Source organism: Pipra filicauda, unplaced genomic scaffold (assembly GCF_003945595.2).
Source record: "Pipra filicauda isolate LSUMZ 115617 unplaced genomic scaffold, ASM394559v2 scaffold246_size1145428_pilon, whole genome shotgun sequence".
NCBI lineage: Eukaryota > Metazoa > Chordata > Aves > Passeriformes > Pipridae > Pipra > Pipra filicauda.
Window position 1 is genome coordinate 480,636 of NW_024104361.1, and position 24,117 is coordinate 504,752.

The 24,117-nt window shown below is 48.7% G+C and overlaps 1 protein-coding gene across 1 annotated transcript in view; it reads right to left on the reverse strand.

The window, feature by feature from the left end:
- CDH23 (cadherin related 23) overlaps positions 1–24,117 on the reverse strand; it is a 195,356-nt gene that overhangs the window by 138,147 nt on the left and 33,092 nt on the right. The window contains exons 4-6 of the mRNA XM_027720948.2: positions 11,564–11,706; positions 8,263–8,310; positions 7,950–8,042 (exon numbers count right to left, since the gene is read on the reverse strand). Coding sequence (XP_027576749.2) covers positions 7,950–8,042; positions 8,263–8,310; positions 11,564–11,706 — 284 coding nt within the window. The remainder of the gene's footprint in view (positions 1–7,949; positions 8,043–8,262; positions 8,311–11,563; positions 11,707–24,117) is intronic.

Below are 24,117 nucleotides of genomic sequence, written 5' to 3' on the forward strand. Positions count from 1 at the left end.
GACTATTTCCTATTTTCCCAGCACAACAGCTCCTCCACAGAGGCACTGAATCTCTTGCTGCCCCACACTGGCTTCCCTTCCAGCTCTAAATCTGCCATCTTCTCCCCTTCCTGCTTTCCCCTGTCCCCCTCTCCCACTCCAGCACTACACTGGCCAGAACAGCACGACTATTTCTAATTTCCAGGCTGCCCCCCTCCTTGCTGCAGTACCCTTGCAGAAGGAGCCCAAGTTTTGCCTGGTGGAAATGACTGTTATCTCCAGGACACTTTACACATTACTTCCACGCCATTTGGAGTTTTCCGCCCCAGTAGTTTCTGTTGCATCTCTCATTCCCCTCCTCGGTCACGTGTATTAAAGGACCAGGGTCTCCTATGCACCGGTGAATCCAGACAAGGGACAGTGGAGACTTTCTTTGTCCCTAGGACGTCACTCGAGACCCTCTGACGTTCTCCATGTGACACCACAGTAAAAGCATCACCAATAACGACAAAAACTTGCTCCCAGATGACCTTCAGAGAGAAGGATGCTCCAGGTCTGAGCACCAACTCTGTCTCACCACGGCTTCAAAGCAAGAAGCTATTTAAAATGAGGGTGGTGAGGCCCTGGCACAGGTTGCCCAGAGAAGCTGTGGCTACCCCATCCCTGGAATCGTTCAAGGCCAGGTTGGACAGGGCTTGGAACAACCTGGGATAGTGGAAGGTGTCCCTGCCCATGGCAGGGGGTGGAACTGGATGACCTTTAAAGTTCCCTACCAAGTCAAACCCATTCCAGGATTCTACGATGACAGGATTCTGTGACATCTACAATATTGGCTGTGCAAACCCTTTAGCCCAAACATTGTTTTACTCAATGCACTGCAGTCAGCTTTGTTTAAGCCCCTTTCTGCCATCCTGGGGGAAAAGAGCAGGGAGAAGATGGCAGCTGGTGCCTGCTGTGCTCCCGAGCTCTTGCCCGAGGACACCGGCAGCATCTGACAGCCAGAAGGAAAGCCCAAGACAGTGCCTGTACTTCCCAGCCCATTTTTGTTTTGCTTGCATGTGGAAAGTGGGGACTTCTATGAATATTTACAAACTCGCCCCAGAGCCAAACATACCCAAACACACACGACGTCCCACCCGTCAGCGCAAACTCAACCCAATGACTTGTGCACTGTTCTCCTCCCTCAGTCCCTCTCTGCCTGCTAGTTCCTCAGCTCCCTTCTTTCTGCTCTTCCCTGCCAGTGCAAGCCAGGAGATGGGCTTTGCACAGTCTCTCAATTACTGACAACAACGGGTGTCCCACCACACCTTTGGCTAAATCTTGACTTGCCAATTTTCTCCATGTAAAGATGTGTTTTAACGTTCAACATAGAAAGAGGTCCATCTTGGTAGATCATGAAGGCTGGGATTGAGAGAGGAGGGGAGAAGCCATGATTTCTTTGAGGGATATTATATTCTACCCAGTGATCAGACAGTTGATGAGACCCTCTCAAAAGGTTTACCTCATCCAGCTAAAAGATGGGTTTTTAAGAAGTGAGCAGTACAGCTGCACTTAAAGGCTGTTGAAGTGAAGGCACACCCTTCAAAACGTGTCTCCGCTTCTGTGAGTTTGCTGGACAAGGTTGGAAAAGTAATTAAACGCATAATAATAATATCTGGAAAGGAGAAATATCAAAACAAATTGTCTAGTACAAAGTGTCCCTGCCCACAGCATGGGGTTGGAACTAGGTGATCTTTAGAGTCCCCTCAAACCCAAACCATTCCATGATTCTATGAAATACATGGTGACTAGCTCCATGGAGCCAGAATGGAGATTTAACCAGTTATCTTGTCACCCCTCAGGGTGGATGGAGCTCATTTTGAAACCCAGCCACAAATAAAAATGAGGATGCTCGGGAAGGTTGGGAAATGTTTCACCTGCAGGTTATCACAGCATACCTGTGCAACAGAGATCCCCTCACCAGTCAAATCCTCACCTCCTACTTCTCCAACAGGCGCTGGAGGTGAGAGATCAGCAGCACTGGCCATGCCAATGGGGTGCCAGGATGGAGGAGAGTTGGAGGTGCTTGGTCTACCCAGGAAGGAAAACCAGTTTGTTTTTGCCCAACAGGGTTTAATGAACACAGCTTGAATAATTCACTAAGTTGTTTGTTGCCTTTCTAGGAAGTTTTAAAAACAATAAAACCCAACAAAATACCCTGAATAAACAAATAACAGTATATCTGATTTGCAGAGGAGTTGTTCAAGATGCTTGCAAATTTTGCACGCTCAAAGGTGGTGGAAGGAAGGGAAGGCTGGATTTGGGGGATAAGTTATTCACTGTAAATTACTTGTTCAGTTCTAAACTCAACACATAAAGGTAAGGAGGAAAACAATGAGTGAAGAGAAAGGGGGGGAAAAAAACCAGATTGGGGGGGAAGAAAAAAGAAACAAGGAAGGAAAGCAGCCAGCAATGAAATGATTGTAGCCCATTTTTTACGGTGTGGTAGGAACATCTTCCTTATCAGCTCTGTTATCATCACCTTCACTGAAAAGGTTCTTTATTTAAAGGGGGGGGGGGGGGAAGCCTCAAATGGTGGCTGGGAGCATGGAAGGGAATGGCTAATGCAGCTGGAGTGGGAGCTCACGCTCGCTGCAGCTGCTTCGTATGCGCGGCATCAGGCCGAGCACGGCAATAGAATTATACGAGCCCCTGAAGAGCCCGGGCAGGATGGCAGGGAAACTGATGTAATTACTGGCATTATTGTCATTAAAGCAAAATAATAATTTTAATTACAGCAAGGGCTTTTGGGCCTTGCCCTGCTCCTCCCTGCCCCTGCTCACTGTGCAGCACGGTCTGGATCCAGGCTGTGTAATGGGACAGGGCAGTGATAGTCCCCTCCTTTCTCTCCCCCTTCCCCGCCAAATACTTTTCTGAGCAATTAAGAAAAAAACATTGTAAAAGCCACGATTTCAACTCCATCACCATATTAAGGGTGGAAACGGTGACCAGCAGCTTGTGAAGGCTCAATCCCAGAGGCTGCTCCCCGAGCAGAAGGGACTGTTGCTGCTGGCAGCTCCCAATTACAATAAATTGGTAAATCAGGGCCGAGCTCAGGAGATGCGACACCTGCAAGCTGGACTGTAGTTGACTCAACAATGCTGTGTGCTGCCCAGAAACTTCCCTGTCCATTTTTAAACTCCTTTCCCACAGCCCTGCCTCTTACTTGGTGGATGCTTGCTTGAATTCAGGATGAGATGAGCACACTGGCAAGGCGGATGGTTGTGGTTATAAGCCTTTTGAAAACAGACTTCTGTTATAATTACTATATCCTCATCAAGTTAGATGCTTTTTTTTTGTGGTGCAACTGTCATTCCATGAATGGTTGGGGTGCTGAGTGGCAGTCTCTGGCCCATAGGCTTGCTGAGGCCAGCTTTTTGCTGGAAGATCATAGAATTATGGAATGGTTTGGGTTGGAAGGGATCTTAAAAAATCTTCTAGTTCTTCCAACCCCCTGCCACAGACAGGGACATCTTCCACTAGACCAGGTTGCTCCAAGCCCCAACCAACCTGTCCTTGAACAGTCCCAGGGATGGGGGGTTGTAATTCCAAAATGTAATAAACATTACTTCATAAATCACTCTATGTTAAATATAACAGGAGGAATGAGGTGGGGAGAGCACCAAAGGAGAGAAAACCCCAACAGAAATCTCCTGAGGTAACATTCAGCAAAGTAACCAACAGTGAAGTGACCTTTATGCCAGCATGTGAGAACTACTGATGCTCCAGGACCAAGAAAATGCCATGGATGGTTTCAACTTGATCAGTAAGCTCAGGATGTTGGGGGGTTATGAGGGAAAACCAAGATGGTACTAGACTTGAAGTCTGTTCACTGTGTAGTACAATTTAAGTTTGAAAAGCCCTCTATAGGATCAAGCTTAACCATTCTCTCAGCACTGCCAAAGCCATCACTAACCCATGTCCTCAAGTGCCACATCCACACAGCTTTTAAATCCCTCCAGGGATGCTGACTCTACCACTGCCCTGGGCAGCCTGTTAAAGGCAAAAGGGAAGTTGTCTGGAAATCCCAGAAGGTCTCCTGCTTGGAACTGGGACAGGAAAGCCCAGCAGGCACCCAGGGGGAACAGTCCACCCTGATCTCACCATCACACCAGGGTACCACAAAACCAATACAGGGCCTTGGCTCCACTTTGCTTGCTCGCTTCACCTAAAAGCACTGAACCATGACAATCCAACAACTCTGAGTTCCCTACAGATCCAGTCAAATGGAAAAAGAGATTAGATAAAGCAGATTGGATTTGTCAGAAACTGAGGCATGGCCACAACAGGCTTGGCAATAGATCTCTCCTTGTTTAAAAGCCAAACCCTGAGACTCCCAGAAACGCGGTACCCTGGGGTCGGGTGAGGAGGGTAAAAAAAAGAGAGGGAGCAGGAGGTGAAGCACAAGGGATGCATTCAGGAGGAGAGCAAACCCTGAAGGTCAAAGTAGCAAGCACATGAGTGGCTAACTAATGTCCTGCAGCAGCACCACAGGGCACAGACACAGGCACACACGTCCTCGCAAACTGGAAAGCCATAAAAGTCTATTACGGCAAATCAAACAGCAGCCAGCATGACAGCCATTAGCCTGAAATGAATACACAAGAACTTAATGAGCTCTGTCGAGGCCAGCTTGGTGAATTAAGTTGCCAATTCTAGCAGGATTCCCCTTTTCTTTACAGACTTGAGAGCGCCCGTGCCGCCTCGGTGCCTTTTGACAAGCAAATCACGGGGCGCCCTTGCCCAGACGGGACGGACGATTACGCTGCAGCAATATCCCTCTCCCGACACGGGGCCTTCCCTCAGCTATTCCAGGCAGGTGCCAGGGATGCCATTAAGACACAACGAGCTCAGAGCACCAGTGGCATCAGCCTGACGCTGGAGCGATCCCTGGTCTGGGGATTCAGAGCCGCTATGGTGCGGAGGAGCTCGCAGTTAAACTGGGCATCCTCTCCCCCCTCCCCACACCGGAGAGGGATCACAGTCCGCAGCCCATGCCCAAATAAATTCCCATTCTCACACCAAGCGGACCGCGTAAAACACCAGGATGGGTATTTAGAGGCAGTATTGTTTTTAAAGGTCAGTTTACTTCATGTTCCATTTATTTATGCACACTCTTCTTTTGACTTTCCGAGCGCCACACAACAGCAGCGAGGTTTAAATAGCCTTTCGGTTGCTGCTCCATTAGCTACGACAACTGCGAATCGATACATCCATTTATCTCAAAATTAAAAAGAGAAAAACCCTCATTAGCTGCCAAATCTGCACAGAGCCAGTCTATTCAAAGCCACACTTGCCTCTTCTCTCTCTCTCTCCAGGCTCCAGCCCCTCTTCATTCATTATCCACAGGCCCTTCAATTTGGGCTGGGTGCTCTTTGAGGCAGATTTTGGTACCTGCACCCTCACTGCTCACCCTGAAGCATGGGGTGACCTGGGGATACTGTCACCCCCCACCAGGGTTGGTTCCCCTGAGTGTCCTCTGGCACATTCCACCTCCAGCTTTGACAAGCAACACGGAAAACCTGTGGCTCAGCACAGGTCTCAAAGCCAAGCAGACACCTCCTTGAGAGCCATGCCACCACACACAGCAGAAGTTTATTGCTGACATCTGCTGTGGGCTGTAGCCCTTGGAGGGCCATCTTTAGGTGGTGGGACCCCATCTCCTGCTCTCACAGTGCCTGGCAAGGCAAGGCAAGGCTCTCTCCCTGGCAGAAGAACAGAAGTGCCTCCAGGATGCTGGCGGAGCAACGCATTTGTGGCTCATTACCTCTGATCGGTGCCCTTGGTTAAAGATCACGGATAGAAACTGGAAACTGGCACACACCGCCTTATAATTAGATTAGGCCAAGCTCCAGAAGAGCAGACCTCCCAAGGCCAAGTGCACAGCAGCCGAATGGAGGGGAATAACTGGGACTGCTGTACCCCAAACAGCCGGGTGGTCCTGGAAATCCCTCCCAGCAGAACCACATCCCACGTACAAAGCAGTGTGATGTGCCAGAGAGGGGTTCTAAGGTTCAGCCTCCTGTTCTTTTATTTACTTTTGTTTTGAGGAAGTTCCCTTTCCTCAGCCAGCCTTTATTTTCTACATACCAGGACATGTAGTGATAGAACATGGGGGAATGGCTTTCAACTGAGAGTAGGTTTAAATGAGATATTGGGAAGAAATTATTCCCTGTGAGGTGGGGAGGCCCTGGCACAGGTTGCCCAGAGAAGCTGTGGCTGCCCCATCCCTGGAAGTGCTTAAGGCCTGGAAGTGTTGGATGGGGCTTGGAGCAGCCTGGGATAGTGGGAGGTGTCCCTGCCCATGGCAGGGAGTGGAACAAGATGAGCTTTAAGGTCCCTTCCAACCCAAACCATTCTGGGATTTCTATGATTCCAAACTAGCACGAGGGCATAACACAGCCCCAGTTGCCCAGGGGAGACACAGAAACCCATTTCCATCTCTTTTCACCAGAAGGGAGTCCTCTGTAGCAGAGGAACAGCAAAACTGGAGATAAATCTGAGGGCAGGAGAGAGGAGAGTGTTCTCCCGCAGTCCCAGTGACATTCCTGTTGCTTTGCAGACCTCTGCAGGCAGAGCAGCACCGGGAGGACCAGCAGCAAGGCAGGACAGCCCCCTACCAGCCCCCAGAGGCCCAAACAAAGGTGAGAGCGAGGGGCAGCTCGTGTGGGTTTGGCCAAGTCGTTTCTGCACCGCTCGTGCCTTAAAGAGCAGCAGAACTGACTCTGACCCACTGTCATTCTCACAGGGAGGTTTCAGATGACTTGGCACAAAGATGAGACTGAAACTCTTGGCTCATACATCACGAGAACTCTAATAAAGAAACCTCATCCTTTCAGCAGAGGGACGGGGGGGGGGGATCAAAGCCCAGCACAGTGGGGCAGCAGCAGCTGGCATATTAAGTACACCACGGTAACACAATCCTCTGTACCTCTCAATTACCAAAGCCGCTTGATTTCACACACATAATGCACATGTGACCTCACCCACACCTCGAGGCACGATCTGGGAAAAATTGGCTCTGCCCTGGCACTGGGGTACAAGAGGAAGATGTTTCCTCCACTGGGGGATGTCAAATGCCCTACTAATCCCCTATTTCAAATAGAATATCCTGACCTTCTCCTCCTAGCACCAGCAACCACATCTTTAAAGTCTAAATTCACATCAGACCTGTAAGTTCCTGGCCTTTTTCTGCCAAGTCAAGCTGCAGGTGCAGCAGCATTCCCTGATGGATGAGTGGATGTCACCTCCCTTGCAACAGCCAGCATGGAGAGCAGCAGAAGGTTGTGGAAACTCTGTCCTTGGGGATATGAAACAGTTGGCTGGATAAAGCCCTAAGCAACCTGATCTAACATAAAAATTCTCGCTGGTTTAGTGGGAGTCTGAGCCAGATGATCTCCTGTGGCCCCTTCCTACCTATTTTATTCCAGAGACATCGTGGGACAAGTCCTGCTAAGGAACTGTTAAAGGAAATCACCAGCCAGGGCAGAAGCCTTTGTGCAGTACTCTGACAGAATTCAGGAATTTGGAGAAATAGTTATTCCTGCCACAGGTCACCTCTGTGACAAGAGCTGCATATCCCCCCTGCTCAAAGAAAGAGGAAAAGACACATAATCTCATTTACACCTACTTTCAAACTTCCCATTTGTCATAAGAAATATTGTCACCAAGGCTGCACAAAGCTCCAAATCTCCTCTTCCACCTGCCTTCCCCCAACACCATCACTTGGCTTCTGCCCATTTTCACACAGCAGTAACTTCCAGAGGTTTAATCCTCCTCCAACCCCACGAGGGTCCGGGGCAGGAGGACAGTCCTGTACATCAGCAGCCCTCACATACAGTCAGCTCTGTGCTGGCAACCATGCAGCAAGAGTGGCCACTGAGAGAAGAGCCAGGCGCCAGGCTGCAGGGGGAAGCTGTGCTGATCCCTACCTCTGGAATGCGGACGCTGTAGGGCTGGTTGTGGAACTGTGGGGCGTTGTCATTCACATCTCCCACCTGGATGTTGACTGTCCCTTTGATTACCTGCAGTCACAAGGATAAGAGCAGGGTTATGCGCCAGCTCTGTGTGTGCCTTTAAAGCCTGCAGTTTGTGGCTGTGTTTTCTGACTTGGCTTTGGACCAAGGGGTGACCCCACTCCCCAGGCCCTTGGGGTGATGCAGAAGGTCCCTTGGTGACCCACACTCACCCTCCCTGCTCCCCTCTGTCCGTGCCACAGACCATGAAATGAGAAGTCACACTCACCCCTTGGCTGTCACTGACAGAAAACTCAACCGTGAATTCTGACTTAGTCTGAAAGGGAAAGAGAAGAAAAAACACATAATTAAAGATACTGTAGCGTTTATCTGCAGATGGCAGGCTTGGGACTTTTAGCCAATATTATTACACACAAAATGCTTTCAGGACCTTCCAGAAGAGAAGAGGCGCTTGAGTGCCATTACCTGAGTTGGAAAGGAAATGCTGAGAAATCTGGATGCCAGTGGGGCTCCCATGTATTCCACAGGCAGAGAGAGATGCTCTGTCCTGGCTCAGAGGGATGAAGGGACCAAGGAACTGACTTCCTGCCTAGCAGCTGAGCATTTAAACAGACAACTAGGCTCAAGTAGGTGAGAGGAGCCCACTCTTTAACCTTCTGCAGGTGCCAGCAAACCCCATCTCTCTCTGCACACCCACCCAGCCCCTAATGCCATGGGCTGACTGCTTGGGGCAGCGAGAAAAAATGAGTGGAAGGGGGAGAAAAGCAGTTTTCCACCCAAGGTGTAACTGTGACCCGGCTCCATCTTCACCTGCAAGACACAGAGATGATGCAAAAAGAGGAAGAAGTCCGAAGTAAAAGCTCTGTAGTCAGTTTTTGTTCGAGATGACAATGCAACACAGTGTCAGTGAGGACTTCTACATCTTGCTGCTGCTTTCCCAACTTATCTATCACATTGTTGGGAATACTGGCATAAGTGCACAGTCTGTAGTAAGAACTGGCTGAAATCCCATGAAAATGCCTGTACAGTCCTCTCTGCCCCTTAGTGCTTTAACTACATTAACAGCTTGGTCTGAAATGGGGATATATTAAAGTCACTGGGGTGAGGGACAAGTAGGGAAGGGGACTATTTTTCTATCAGGGCAGGGGGATATTGCCAGTGGAGGCAGACTTTCTCTTCCTGGCCTTTCTTAACCACCAGGAATCATTTCACTCATGTTTTACCAAGGAATCCTGCAGGGATGGCCAGAGGACTCAGGCCACCACACCCACCTGGTACCTGACCATCAGCTGGTGTTTTGTTCCCCTCCAATCCTGATAATCCCTCCCTCATCCCGCATCCCTTCCCACCTCTGGTGTCCCTGCCCTGTCTGAGCTGCTGGAGTACAGCAACTTGATGTTTCCAAAGCATCACTCAGGAAAGGCTGGAAAGGAAGCTTGAAATGGCTCTCCCTGCTGCAGCTTTGGTTGATTTATCCCTAATGAGATCACTCAGGGACAGGCAGCAGCCACCAGTGCCCAGAGCAGGAGCTCTGCTTGTGCCAGGGCAGCAGTTCCTCTAAGAGAAGGGTTTAGGGAACAGCTCCCCAGAGCGTGCCCTCCTCCTGCCCCCACATCTGCCCCCCTCCATCCAAACAGCCGGGAATCCAAGCCTTTCCCAGCTCCTGCCTTGGGACAGCACTTGTAGGCAGAAGGAAGACCTGAAATCCCGATGGAGAGGAGGAGATCCTCTGCTCCCTGTGACATCCCACCCTGCTGCATCAGAGCCTTTCAGTCCTCTTTTCCCCCTACTCATCCACGAGGGACAACACAATAGGGAAGAAAGTTAAAACAGGAGAGAGGAAACAACCCGTTGAGCATTTGAATTTTAAAAATTTAATAAAATAATCTGAGAAATCTGCCACTTATTAATTTCTGTCTCAAATTATTTTAATAGATACTTTTCTAGCCTCAAGGTCTGTCTTTAAAAAAAAAGGTTTTCCTTCTAATCTTCCTAGAAGTAAAAAAAAAACCTCAAAACTTTTAAAAATCATTTTTCCTCTATACATTCACTCCTTCCTCTTGTTCTCTATTTCCCCTTTTCCTGCATTATTTACCTTGCTATGACTTCTTCTCCCTTTTCAAGCTTCTCTTTTTCTCTCCCACTGTGCAAGGATTGATTCCTTGCTTTTCCTTCCCCAGCACTTTTCTTGCATGGCTTTCTCTCCCCCGACTTTCTGATCACGTGCATCGAGGCTGCTGGTTCTCTGCTCCCAGCCTGCTGCCCACCCCTCCATCCACCCCTTCCCTCCCACACCGTCCTGCTTCCTCCACCACAAATTGCCATTTACACCTTTCCCATCTCCTTTAGACCTTTCCCATACCCATACCAAGCCATGCACTGGTCTGTCTTCACCATCTTCCATGTATTCTTCTGACTTTGAGCCTCTGGGATGAGCTGATGGGTGCAGGCTCCTCTCCCAACTGAGCCTATCCACGAATCCGAGCTGTGCTCAGCTCCTTCCCTTCCCAACCTCCATGAAAAGACCCCTAAAATCTCTTGATCGCCCTCCCTGGCTTAAGGCTGGCATCATGAGTAGGGGGAAGCAGGAGGCATTTGAATGAGGGAAGATTTATGACTCATGCCAGCAGCTGTTGGCACGGGGAGGCGGAGGGGAGAGGGGTGAAGAAAAACACTTCATCTTCCCAAAGCCTCGCTCTTAACGCTGTGAAATTGGCTTTGCCCTCCCCCTCACCTCAACCTGAGCAGCATCCACCACCCTGCTTCCTCCACATCCCAACCTCTGGCTGGCTCTGACTGGGACCACCAGTGCCTGAGGTGTGTTAATGGGTTTGATCTTCACCACGCTGCTGCTGGCCAAGGAAGCACTAAATACAGACAACACAAGCACAGGGGAAATTAAGCACATTGCCCAAGTCATAGAGTATTTTCCCAGTCTTCCCAAGCTCCCGTCCAAGTGCCTGCGCTGTCCCTTCTTCCTCGCTCCAGGAATACGGCAAGGGCCAGGGATTTAGTAAAGCAGGCACCTGGATGGGATCCCATCCTTGTACACCAAAGCTGCCATGGAAAACAGGGGTCTGAAACAGCTTTGAGGCAAGAATCTTGCCAAATTTAGCATCCAGCAGCCTGAATCCACAAGAGGATGAAAAGTCTTGATGAGATTGAATAAGCAGGGACACCTCACATCTCTTCACACACTGTTCTAAATAGCAAAGGATTTAATTTAAATAGAGCTTTAAAGAGAGAGTCCATAGATTTCCCTGACTGTAGGAGCATCCTGACTCTCTGGTAGATCATTTATTATTTCTTTTCCTTCCAGAGTCACAGGTATTATTCTGGCATCCAGGAAAACCAGCAAGCCAGATCAAACCAGAGCTCCCTGCTTATTCCCCATGTCTCCATTGAACTGGAGACAGCGACAGGGTGACTAGGGATGGGGGCACGTCTGGATTCCCAACTCCGTGTGGGAACAACATCCATTTCGGCTGCCACCGAGGGTGCAGAGCCACCACCTATCTGAGCAGAGAGGGCTTTTCCCTCCTCTCAGCAGAGGGTATTCTCAGCATTACCTCTCTGTCCAAGGGCTGCCGGAGCCACACGACACCGGTGACACTCTCCACGGCGAAGAACCTGCTGGCCTCCTCCCCGACCACGCCAAACACCAGCGGGTCGTTGTCCAGGTCCCGGGCCAGCAGCTGAGTCACTGAGGAACCTGGGAGAGGGGGAGAGGAGAGAAATCATGAGCCAAATTGGGCAGGGAGGGAGAAATCCCGAAAACATTCAGCATGTCAGAGAATGCAGGTCTATGGAAGACCTGAAACCATCCCCAAACTCTTCTCCCATGGCACTACAGTGCTTCAAGGGGATTCAGGCTGTGCATGGTCTGACTGTTCTGCGTGGCACAGACGAGCTGGACCACAGATCCTCTCCTTCCTTGTCCTTATCAAGAGAAAGTCATCTTAGTCCAGCCCAAGCAAGGCCATTTCTGGCACTAGAGACAGTGGAGGAACCCACACCTCTTCTGGGTAAGCACTGACCAGCCTCCTTCACACTCTTCCCTGACAAGGGGCACCACCAGCAGATACAGCAACAAAAGCAAAGAACAGCCACCACCCCCTTATTTCAGACCCAGAAGAATCTCCTTGAATCATTTTTGGCCTCTCCATGACACCTCTGAGCACCTTCAAAGCCTGCCATGTCTAGCTCACCATGGGTGGCTGCCTGTCGCCCACCCAGCCACTTGCTCTCTGTGCTCTCCTCAGCAGGATGGGGGAGCAAATAGGAGGGAAAAAGCTGGTGGACAAGGATGGAAGATCCCCTTGGCTGCCTGGCCTCGAGGACGGGGGGATAAGGATGGGAGATCTCCTCGGCCACACGGCCTTGAGGACGGGGGCACATACTCTGCATGGGCCAAATTTGGCAATACAAGAGCACTCAGATCACCGGGCCAAGCAGAACAGAGGCCCAAATTTCATCCATCTGGGAAGGGGAGGGAAGCTCCAGCAGAACAGAGGGCAAAAGCAGCAACGCAGCTTGGAGAGCAGAGAGAGGCTGGGCAATTACAGACCGACAGGCCCGACATCAATCTCAGGGGAAATAATGGAAAAAGCTGATACGAGACTCCATTAATAAGAAATTAAACGATAGGAACATAATTAATGCCAGTCAACACGATTTTATGGAAAATAGACCTTGTCAAACAAACCTGATTTTATTCTTTGACGAGATTACAATTTTGGCAGATAAAGGTAACTGCAAAGAAATAATAGACTCCTATAAGGCATTTGACTTCACCTGCCATGACTTTCTGATTAAAAATTTAGTGCCCTACAACACTGATGAAGCACATCTGAGTGAGGACCCAGCTGTCTGGCAGGTCCCAAGGCCACCCACCTCATTGGGTGCCATGTAAAACTGCTGTTGGTTCAAATTCAGGTGACAAATAACAGGAATGGCAAATAACAGGGAGGACCAAGCAGCCAGGAGAAGCCCGTGGTAACTGGGGCTTGCTTGGTAAGTATTTGCTTTTATGACCCTGCTCCAAACACCTTCAAAGAAGGCTGGTGGGCGACAGCTGCAGTGGAGAATATCCCAAAGCCATTCTTGCAGGTATGGGGGTCCAAGCATGCAAGGTGCACAAAGCTCCTTCCATGCCCTGTCTGGCAGAGCCACAATGCTCTTTGGGCATGCAGGAGTAACTTTTATGGAGCTGGTTCTGCCAAGGCTGCAATTTTACAAGCTGCTGGGCTGGGTGGATCTTCAAGACTGGATGCAAGACGAAGCCACAAACTTTCAAGAGCTAGCAAAAGTGCTTTTCCCTTAAAAAAGGCTTTAAAAGCTTGAACTGCCTCCTCTCTGACTAAGAAGAGTGAGATGACTCAGGTCGTCTTGAGGACAAAATGTAACGCTTAGCGATGACTCTTCCATGAAAGCACAGCAAGACTCAATGCCCCGACCCAGACAAATTTCTCTTTGGAGAAGGAATAGCAGTTGCTTCAAAAAGAGCAGCTAGAATTAACCACTGGGAAAAAATTCCTTCCACCAACACGGGTGCAAGTGAGCGATGGGTCACAATCAAAGACATTTTGGACAAAGACAAAATCCAAACACGTGATCAAACTGCTCATTTGCAACGCTCCCATTTCTTCAGTGCAGCCAACACTATAGAAATGAAGACCCTACACTTTCTCAAACCTTGGAACCTCAATATAAAACAAGGTACTAGCTTGGTTTTATGCTGGAGGACATCCAAAGTCATCCTTAGCAAAGGTTCCTTTTCCTCAAGAAACAAGAAGACTCTGTCAGTCCCCCACAAAAATGAAAGCCAGTAGTGAAGACAAAGTAAGTCCAGGGTCATGCCTCTTTATTCTGCACAATTTACCTTGCACCCTTTACATCCCATTCAAACCCTCCCAGATCAACAGGCTATCTGCAATTCCCTCCAGAATGGCAAACACTTCAAACTCCAAGAATTCTTGGTTGCACCTCTGGAAGAGAAATGATCTTAAAATTCCTGCTGAATAGGAAAATCATGTGCCACCCAGTTCTAATTATAGTTGTGCTTATTGTTTGTGTGCTGCAAACCCAGTTGTACAACCAATCAATCGATCAGCCAGCAAACAAATATTTAACTCTCCTCTCTTTGCATTACAGCTACTTCTCACTGCCAGGGAATTTAGCCCCTAAATCCAGGATAACCTGGAGAAGGAGGCAAGGCTTTTCTGGGCAGAGCACAGCATCCCACCTCCAGTTCCCCGCACCTGTCAGTCTGTGAAGTCAGATCCCTGTGAAACAGCACTCTGGGATCAACCCCCCTCTGCTCCCAGAGGAGCAAAATTAAGGACAGATTTGATGGGTAAAGGAGGAAAAGGGAAACACAGCAGGAACATTCTCAACTTTTCTTCAAAAAACTTCATTAGGATACGGATAGGGCAGCTCAGAACTTTAAAGTGTGAGCTGCACTGTAACAGAGGAAAATTCCATCCTAAACAAAGCCTCATAATTGAGATACCAAATTCTAAGAGCTCTTTTTCCCATTCCCTTACCCCTCCATCAGGCAAGTAATCACCATCCCACCTTCAGAGCACCTCCAGCTCGTTACAGGAAAAAAAAACGATTACAAATGTCTAAAACAGATCAAAATAACAAATTAAATAGAAGATAATAAGAAATAGAGCCTGAAATAAGAAGTGAGACTTCACAGTTGGTTTGTCCCAATTTTTCTCGCAAGTTTTACCCCAAGGGAATCCTAAGTTTAGGAGTGTGGTATTAAAACTTCACCACTTCCACCATCACAAGAGAAGTTTGTGTGAGCTGCCTTCCACTGATTTCTTCAGCACCAATTAATTGTATTTATTTCTTTTATCCTACTTTCCCCCCTTCTTCCTTTCCTGCACCAACAGAAAATGAGCAGACTGGCTGGACAGCACAAGGTAAAGCTCCACAGCTGGAGCATCTGGACCAGGGCCACCACTCAGCAGAGCACCAGAACTCCCATTTTCCAGGGTGATCCCAGGGAAGCTGCTGTTGTCCCATCTGTAGGTGAAGCCAGACCAAGGCAAGCCCCAGGGGCAGCAATACTCAGCTCCACTCCATACCCTCTTTCACGGAAGCAACAGTGGAACTGCTCTGGGTCTTGGCATTCCCAAAACCCTCCAGTGTCAGAATCACTGGCAAATCATCGAGAAGCAGAGGGTCCTGCTCAGACAGGCTCTGTAGAGCACCACATCTGCCAGAAACCCCTCTCAGGGTGGCTCACAAGGAAAAACACCTTCCCATCTGTCCCTGGGGTCGTGCTGAGGATGCTGTTCAAGCCTCCTCCAGCCCAAGCACCGTCCTGGCTCCAGCAAGGGCTGAGGAAACAGGGACAAATTATCCTTCTGCAGTGCAAAGTTATAGGCTCCATTTGTTTCCTCTCAGGAATCAGACAGGGCAGTTAAGTGTCTTGATTCCACCAGATAATCAGAATTTATCTCGTCTCCTTTTGCCTCCTTTCTCTCAATCACAGCTACTTCTCCCTCTTTCTCACACATACACAGATTTTCTTCTTTCTCCAAGTCTTGAACTTTGATTGACCTCAGGAGCTTTTTTTTTTTCCTTGCTGTTTTTGCCTCCTGTTTTGTTCCTGCTTGGATTTTGTTATATTTCTTTTAGTGTGGCTGCTTCATGGGGTCTACTTTTCCATCCTATAGAGGGACTCTTGTCTCAGTATCCTGCTTGCAGCTGTAAACCTCTATATTTTTCTTGCCCTTCCAGTTTGCCACAGAGGAAAGCAGGAAAAGGGGTTATGCCCGCCCCAATTCCTCTCCATTGGTTTTGCTTTCAAGAGGGGGATGAGAGAAGAGAAAAAACAAACTCACTCTCTGGAGGATCCTAGAGCTCCCTGAGGGCTGTGGAAGCACTGACTCTCAGGGTCAGGGAGGGAGTCTGAGGATGAAGAAGCTGCCCAAGCAAGATGCTGACACAGTCCAGACAGGAATGGGATGGGGTGGGATGGAGGGCACTGGGATCCAACAGAAGGGGCAGGTTTCTAATTAGTTGCTTAATAAGCTTCTCTGTTAAAAGGTCTGATTCGTACCCAAGTGGAGTTAATAGGAATGTCTCTGCTGACTGCACTGGTTTTTGGGCTCAAGACTTCAGGCATCAGCTACACTTTCATATAAAAAGCATTTTAATCCTTGTTTTTAACAACGAGTTAAAAACCGTTTCTCCTTGGCTCCCCGAGCTCTGGGTCGTATCTGCAGGCACAGTCACCACAGAGCTTATTGGCTGCCACCAGAGCTGCCAGCCAGCACCATGAGCACTCAGCTCAGGGACCAGGGGCTTTGTAGGATTTTTCCCTGGATTTTCTAAGGAGCAGCAGCAAACGGATCAGAGGCCCCAGACACGCTGGGGAGGGAAGCAGGAAGGAGACAGCCCTAATACCAAGAGCAGTGTTTGTGGTCCTCCATCAAAGTCAAGAGCTGGCACAGGGGGCCCTCAGCAGCCCTTCAGCAGAAATGTTGTTAAAAATCATCTTAGCAACCGCACCCTGCAGCAAGGGGTCCCCTGACACAAAGGCCACCGCCACACTTTTGCTCCAAAGTAGCTATCAGAGCATTTCCTTGGTTCCCCCTCCTTCCTTGGAAAGCAGATGGGACAACCTGGTCCTGCCTTCCTGCCCCAGTCACCCCAGCACAGGCATCTCCAGTTAGCCCAGTTCATCACAGCAGCCTGGCCTCTGATGTGCTTGGTGGCAGGATTTGATCTTGAAATTCCAACCCTGTTCTTCTCATTTGTCACCTGCTCCCTTTTTTTACCTCTAATTCATTTTCTCTTTCAACTTTCAGGAAAAAAAGAAAAGAAAAAGAAAAAAAAAAAACTAAGAGGGGGAAAAGAAAGCCCTTTCCCAAAGACTTTGAAAAGAAGAAATGTCAATATTTCTGTGCTGCTGAGCAATCTCCAAGCAATGGCAGGGAGAGGAAAGGACAGTGACTTCCTAGCAAAGAAAGTAAAGCAAAATCTAGTTTCAAGCGGGAGGTCACAGCAAGTAGAAGCTTCTTCCATGTTTGGGATTACTTTCCTGGAAAGGACAAATCCAGAGCTGGGGACAGAGCGTGCACAGGAGACCTCACTTGATGTGCAGGGGGCAATGCCAGCGGGGGGGCTGGGAGGGCAACCAAAGCACACCTGGGATCAGGAAATCTCTTGCAGGCACCAAGGTGTCTCCATCTCCATTCCTGCACTCCTTGGGTGAACAGTAATAGCAGAACTCCTGCCACACAGCCGTGCTGAGTTTAAACCCTGGTCAACACCACTCAGCTACGCTCAGGGTTACCTAAAAGCACATCACAGGTACACAGGCATCCCACTCATCCACCTCCAGGCCTGTCTCCAAGCTCATTCCGTAAGCACAACCTCAACAGACACTCCCTGACCTCCTTCTCAGAAAGGGCTCAACCCCTTGAGCCAACACTTTCCAGAAGGACTCAGCAAAGAAAGTTTCCACTCCTACAATTCAGGCTGAGCTCAACATTACACGTTTCTCTTTCCAGATGCTAATGGGGAGCATCAGCTTTCCCCTCCACCAAGGCTGCCTCCACTACAATTACCACACTGCAGAGCAAGTCAAAAGGGGAAGGGACACACCAGCACCTTTGTAAAAGGGTCTCATAATAAAGAAACACGAAAAGAGCAGCTCCTGCCATCAGAAAAACAGGAGCTCTTCACCAATGGTGGAGGGGGGGAAAGCCCTGGAGCAGCTGGTCCGGGAACCACGTGCACGGCTGCCGTCAGGTATGGGAGAGGAAGGAGCCAAACCCAGGGGTGACAGGGAAGAGGGAAAACAAATATGTGCAGTCAAAACCATTTCTGAGGGAGTTTATCAAGCCGGGAAGTGAAAGGCACAGCAGAGGAGTTTTTCCTAGTTCCTCAGAGGCTCAGAGGCAGAGCATCTTTTCTGCTGTATTTAGTTATTTAAGTGAGGAGTCAGTGTGAAGACAGAATCCATAAGCAGATCTGGCAGGCAGTGGTAAACCTCAGAGAGAGGCATCACCTGCCTTTGGTCCCCCCAGCTCTCACAGAGATGTTTAAAAGGGGTTTTAAAGCTGTTTAAGAGGCAGGGAGCAACAGCAGGTAAAGAAGATCCAAGTGTTTGTACTGAGGGCAACCATACAGAGGGTTTGTTTGGTTTACTTGGCTGTTTACTGAGCACTCTGGTTAACTTTATAAGACAAATAAGAAGGGGGAAAATATAAAAAAAATCAACAGCATATGGAAATTTCTAGACATTGCCATTAAAACAAACAGAATTCTGAGGCTTTGCTGGTAGATGCTGTGCACGCAGTCACTGGGTGCTGGCATGAATATGGGCACAGAAGTGACATCCTTCCAAATAAAGTCAACACTGACATTGACACAGGTAAGGCAGAACAACTACCCTCCATCAACCTTCAAATAGGTCTTACAGCAACACAAATATCAGACAAGCTCTCCATGTTCGCTTTTAAACATGTGGCTTCACACTGGTGGTGTGTGTGTTCAGTGGATGGAAAGGCTGGGAGAGCTGGGGTGTCCAGCTTGGGAAGAGAAGGCTCCATGGAGACCTGAAAGCCCCTTGCAGTGCCTAAAGGGGCTCCAAGAGAGCTGCAGAGGGACTTTGAATAAGGGCAGGAGTGACAGGACAAGGGGGAATGGCTTCTCACTGCCAGAGGGCAGGGTTAGATGGGATATTAGGAACAAATTCTCCCCTGTGAGGGTGGTGAGGCCCTGGCACAGGTTGCCCAGAGAAGCTGTGGGTGCCCCATCCCTGGAAGTGTCCAAGGCCAGGTTGGACAGGGCTTGAAGCAACCTGGGCTAGTGGAAGGTGTCCCTGCCCATGGCAGGGGGTGGAACTGGATGAGCTTTAAGGTCCCTGCTGACCCCAGTCATTCCATGATTCTGTGGATGGAGGGCACAGCCTTTGCTCACTCACTGGCACCTCCTTGGGCTGGAGACAGGGGTTTATTAATCAGAACTCTCCAACCACACTGGCACATTGCTGCCAAAATCACTGATACACCCTAATATTGCTCTGGTATCTCCAAATCTGTCTGGGAAAAAGGGATTAAAAGAAAATGCTCATCCCTGGGAAAACCCCCTGCAAGCAGCAGTGTCACAGGGGTGCCTTGCCTCTCCTTTCTCCCTGCCCGCTCAGACTAGGATCCAGCAATTCCTGCCTTCCATTTCACTAAAAACCCCACAGGTTTTCCCTGGGATGAGAGAGAACATAAAGAATAGGCCAAAAACTCAAAGGAGTTTTGTTTCCTTTTGTCTGCCAAAGAATAGGCTGCATCAGCGTGAAGGAGGGAAGTAAATACACTTGCATCCAAAAAGAACCCCAATAAAACACCCAAACACCCAGGAGAGTAAAATAAGAAAAGAAACACTTGTAAAAGGAGGAGTCTGGGTTTGTTAAGACATTCCCAGTGGGAAAAGGGTCCCCACACTTACAAAAAACCCTCTTAAAAATAATTTCCTCTCCAAACTGCCTGGGAGCCTCATAATTACCAACAATGATCACAGACCCATTCATTTCATCCTAAAATTAATACATCATGTTCGAAATGATATCGCATTAATTTATCACAAGATTTATGAAACTTGTACTTTTTTTCTAATGAGTTTTATGCAAATTCTGCTCCATCCATTGTTTGCACCCTTAAAAAAAATATGAAAAATAAAAAGTTCCCCTTGCAGAAGCTGCTCTGTCAAAAAGTCTCATTCACTTTTATTGATATCTGTCCTTCTCTCCTCATCCCCACAACAGGAGGGGGAAGGAGAGGAGCTGGTTGCAGCTAGGATGTGGTCCTGTTCCCAAGCAGAGCTTTGCAGGTGAGCCAACCATTCAAGGCACTAAGTTTTCAACTAATTTTAAAGGAAATTAGCTGGTGGTTCACTCACACCTTTGTCTGAGAAGGGTCAGAGAACAGGGCGAGCAGCAGGGAATTGGGAAATTGAAGTATTTACACTTTCTAGAGTGGATAGTCAATGTCTGGTAAACTTAGAGAATAAATACGAAAGGTGGGAGGGAGGAATAAACACCAAGGGAAGGATAAGCACTGAGCATCCTGGAGTTATAAAGGGGAGACCACATGAAATTAACTCAATATTTTATGGCAGAGCATAAATTGAAGACTGAATGCACAAGGTGTCCAGGAAAGCACTCGGTGCCTTACAAATCCTGAAGCTTCCTAAAGACCAGGGGAATTCTCAGGAGCACAGGTAACACTGCACAACAGGGAAGACAATGTCCAATTAAACCTGGGCAGGAATATTGTCTTCCTTTCCTAGCACTGCCAACTGGAAATCAGACTGAGATCTATATCCATACCCACACAGCTCCACCCACGAGACCAGGGAAGGGGATTCTGGAAAAACCCCAAATATCAGGTGCAGCCTCACTCCTTGGAGCTGCCCTCCCGTGACTAGCAGCTGTTCATGAGACACATGTAGAGAGGTGGGAGGAGGCAGGATGGAGCAGAAAAGAAAAGGACAACATAAATCTGAGGTCTGCAGTAACATCCCAGCAGTGAAATCTACTGAGGTGTTAAATAACGGCAAAAAAGCCCCAACGTTGCCTTGGGGCTCTTAAAAGTGGTCTGGAAAAGCTGTCAGCAAACCAGCCCTGGAATAGCAGCACTGACTGGGTGAGATCCAAACCCCAATTCTGGCAGCTCTGGGGAGCAGAGAGGAGGGTGCTCCCCACCTCCGAAGGCAAACCCATTCCCTCTGCTTGGCCAAAGACCCCCACGAGCTCTGCTCCACATACCTCCTGCCCATCTATGAAAGAACCTTAACACCATCCCCCCTAACTCCTCAAGGAAAACCTACCTAATGCAGTCTTGATTAACATTTCTGACACAAAGTTTAAACCCTAAATCCACAGAATATCCTTTTCTAATTAATTTTTGAATTCAGAAACAGCACAGAAAGAATAAAGGATATTTCCTTTGTTCCTTCCTGCCTTGTCCCCAACTCACTCCAAAAAGAAAGAAGTTAATTTTTTACCTAACTCAAAGGAGACCCTGTCACAGGTGCCAGTGTGGAAGGAAACAACACCCAGTCTCCATGGCAAGTTAGAGCCAAAGGTGGGAGAAGGATTTGTACCACAGAAAACACAGCATTCCTACAAGTTTCATGAAAATTATAGATAAATTACGGAAAGTCAAGTGTTCCTCCTTAGGGACACAACCCTTTTTCTTTAAAAGACATGGCTGAGAGCTGTCCCATAAACACAGAATCCCAGAATAGTTTGGGTTGGAAGGGATCCTAATGACCATCTCATTCCAATTCCCTGCCATGGCCAGGGACACCTTCCACTAGCCCAGGTTGCTCCAAGCCCTGTCCAACCTGGCCTTGGACACTTCCAGGGATGGGGCAGCCACAGCTTCTCTGGGTAACCTGTGCCAGGGCCTCAGCACCCTCACAGGAAGGAGTTTCTTCTGAATATCTAATCTAAATCTCCCGTCTTTTAGTCAAAGCCAGTCCCCCTTGTCCTGTCACCCCATGCCTTGTGAAAAGTCCCCCTCATGACCATGAACCACTTTTCATGGGACAGCTAAGGGTCCTCGTGGACATAACAAGAAGACCTTCCTCCCAGAAGTTTCACTGACTGCACCCTCCCTTTTTGACCACCCAGAGGTGCCTTGCCAGCTAAAACCAAGGAGCAGCAGGGATGCTGAGCATCCGTAATTCCAGAGGCATCTGCCAGCTGGACACAAAGCCAGCTGAAGCAAGCCATGCACCCTCACTAGGAAAGACTGGACAATGCTTGCCTAGAATATAAATTGAGCCAAAACGTGCCATCAAGACAGATAAGATGTTGCCATCCCTCCCAGAAAAAAGGGTCTAGAGCATGTGGAAGACACAGAGTTACCATATGTCCAGAGAGCACCAACCAGCTCTGCTGACTGAAATCAAATCCTAGCTCCAGGGATTAGTTTCTCCTCAGTGGATGCAATAAACCAACAGGAGCTGCACTAGGATCGTACAGGTGGGGTTTACCTCTCCTCAGCTTGGAAAAACAGGGGTACATGCCCACTGTACAAGAAAGCAGGAAGGCAGAGGAGATCAGAAGATGAAGGTGACCCACAATCCTCAAGCTTTCTAGAAACACACCAGGGCAAAGAGAAGAAAAGCAGGACTCCAGAAATCTATTTAATGAGGTGTTTTGCTACTTGGCATAAATAAATGATTTATGAGTAAGGTGACACATGCGGTATTTTGCATCTTAGCCAGACAAGGTAACATAGCTTTGTGTTAATTAGAAAAGAGAAGTTGTTCTGCAATTAATATGAGGTCAGAGATAAAGCTCATTAGGTTGCAATGGCTATGGACCAGGTCCCAGGACTGCCCTGGCACTGAGCAGGACTGCAGGACCAGGTCCCAGGACTGCCCTGGCACTGAGCAGGACTACAGGACCAGGTCCCAGGACTGCCCTGGCACTGAGCAGGACTGCAGGACCAGGTCCCAGGACTGCCCTGGCACTGAGCAGGACTGCAGGACCAGGTCCCAGGACTGCCCTGGCACTGAGCAGGACTACAGGACACCCGTAGGGTATAAGACACCCCCGGAACAGTAAGGCAGCAATGCTAATGGAGAAGTCACAGAACGGTTTGAGTTGGGAGGGACCTTTAAAGGCATCTAATCCAACCATCTACCACGGGCAGGGATATCTTCAATTAGATCAGGTTGCTCAGAGCCCCATCCAACCTGACCTTGAATGTTTCCAGGCATGGGGCCTCTTGTTCCAGTGCTTTACCACCCTTATTGTAAAAAAAAAATATCTTCCTTATATTTAATCTAAATCAACTCACTCTCAGTTTAAAACCATTGCACCTTGCCCTATTGCAACACGCCCTGCTAAGAGTCACACAAACATCAGTGTTGAACTGCTTTCCTCCACCAGCAGCCCTGTCAAGCTTGAGGAGCTGATCAATATGAATGGGGAAAAGAGGAAAAAAAAAAACAACAAAACAAACCCGTCAGCAAATTACACTTGCACAAGTGAAGTGCGAGCTGGATTCATTCATGTCTTATTTGAAATCTCATCTGTGCCTTACAAAAGCTGAAGCATCCCCGAGGCTCTCAGTCTCACAGGGAATACAAACCCTTCCGTGCTGCACTTGCCTATGGCCCAGCTGCTCTGCTCTCTGAATGGTTCAGGGAAACTGAGATACACAGAGCCCAAATATCACAGGGTGTTTTGCTCCAGAGTGTGCTTTGGAGCAAAGTCCCAAAGCCAAAGGAAATGGTACCAGCGGTCAGGTTTTTGCCTGCAGACTTCAGATCTGTAATCAAATCGGCCTTGGACTGTCACTGTAACTCTCTGAGGTTTCAAAACATGTGCTGGGTGATGAATTCTGCCTTGTTATAATGAAGATGCAGCAAAATCCCTTCTTGATTTATCTGTCCAGAGCCGAGTTAGCACCTCTTGATCTCCAAGATATGGCTGCAGTAAAAGCAAGACTTACAGTAATGGGCCAGGAATTTGAAACCCAAGGCAGCAGTTTTGGAAAGGCTACATTTCCTGCTCCTCTCTCCCCTTGGATCGTAGAGCTGTGGAACGATTTGGGTTGGAAGAGACCTTACAGACCATTTGGTTCCAACCCGCTGCCATGGGCAGGGACACCTCCCACTAGTCCAGGTTGCTCCAAGCTCCACCCAACCTGGTCTTGAACACTTCCAGGAATGGGGCAGCCACAACAAAAGCAAACAAAACCTTTAAGAGAACCAAGAGAAACAACCAGGTGCTTGAAGTCACTCCTCAAAGGTGACAGCCCGAGAAACACAACACATGCAACTCATCAAGCCCTTCATCCATCGGTCCCGGACTCAAAGCACAACCCAACTCCTTGGGGCCGGCAACGACTGTCACAACGTGGACGGAGCATTTCCTACCATGCCTCCCTCTTCCTACCTCTCAAATGCCAAAGAGGAGGTGGGGAGGGACTTGGCAGGTGGTGCCTGGGTATCTGAGGCACGAGCTTATCTGCGTCACCACAGTAAATTGCTTGTTGATAAATGAGGCTATTTAGGAGCAAGTGGTGCCAGTGTTGCTGTTATTAATGACACCAACGTGGAGAGACATTTAAGAGCGGCCCCA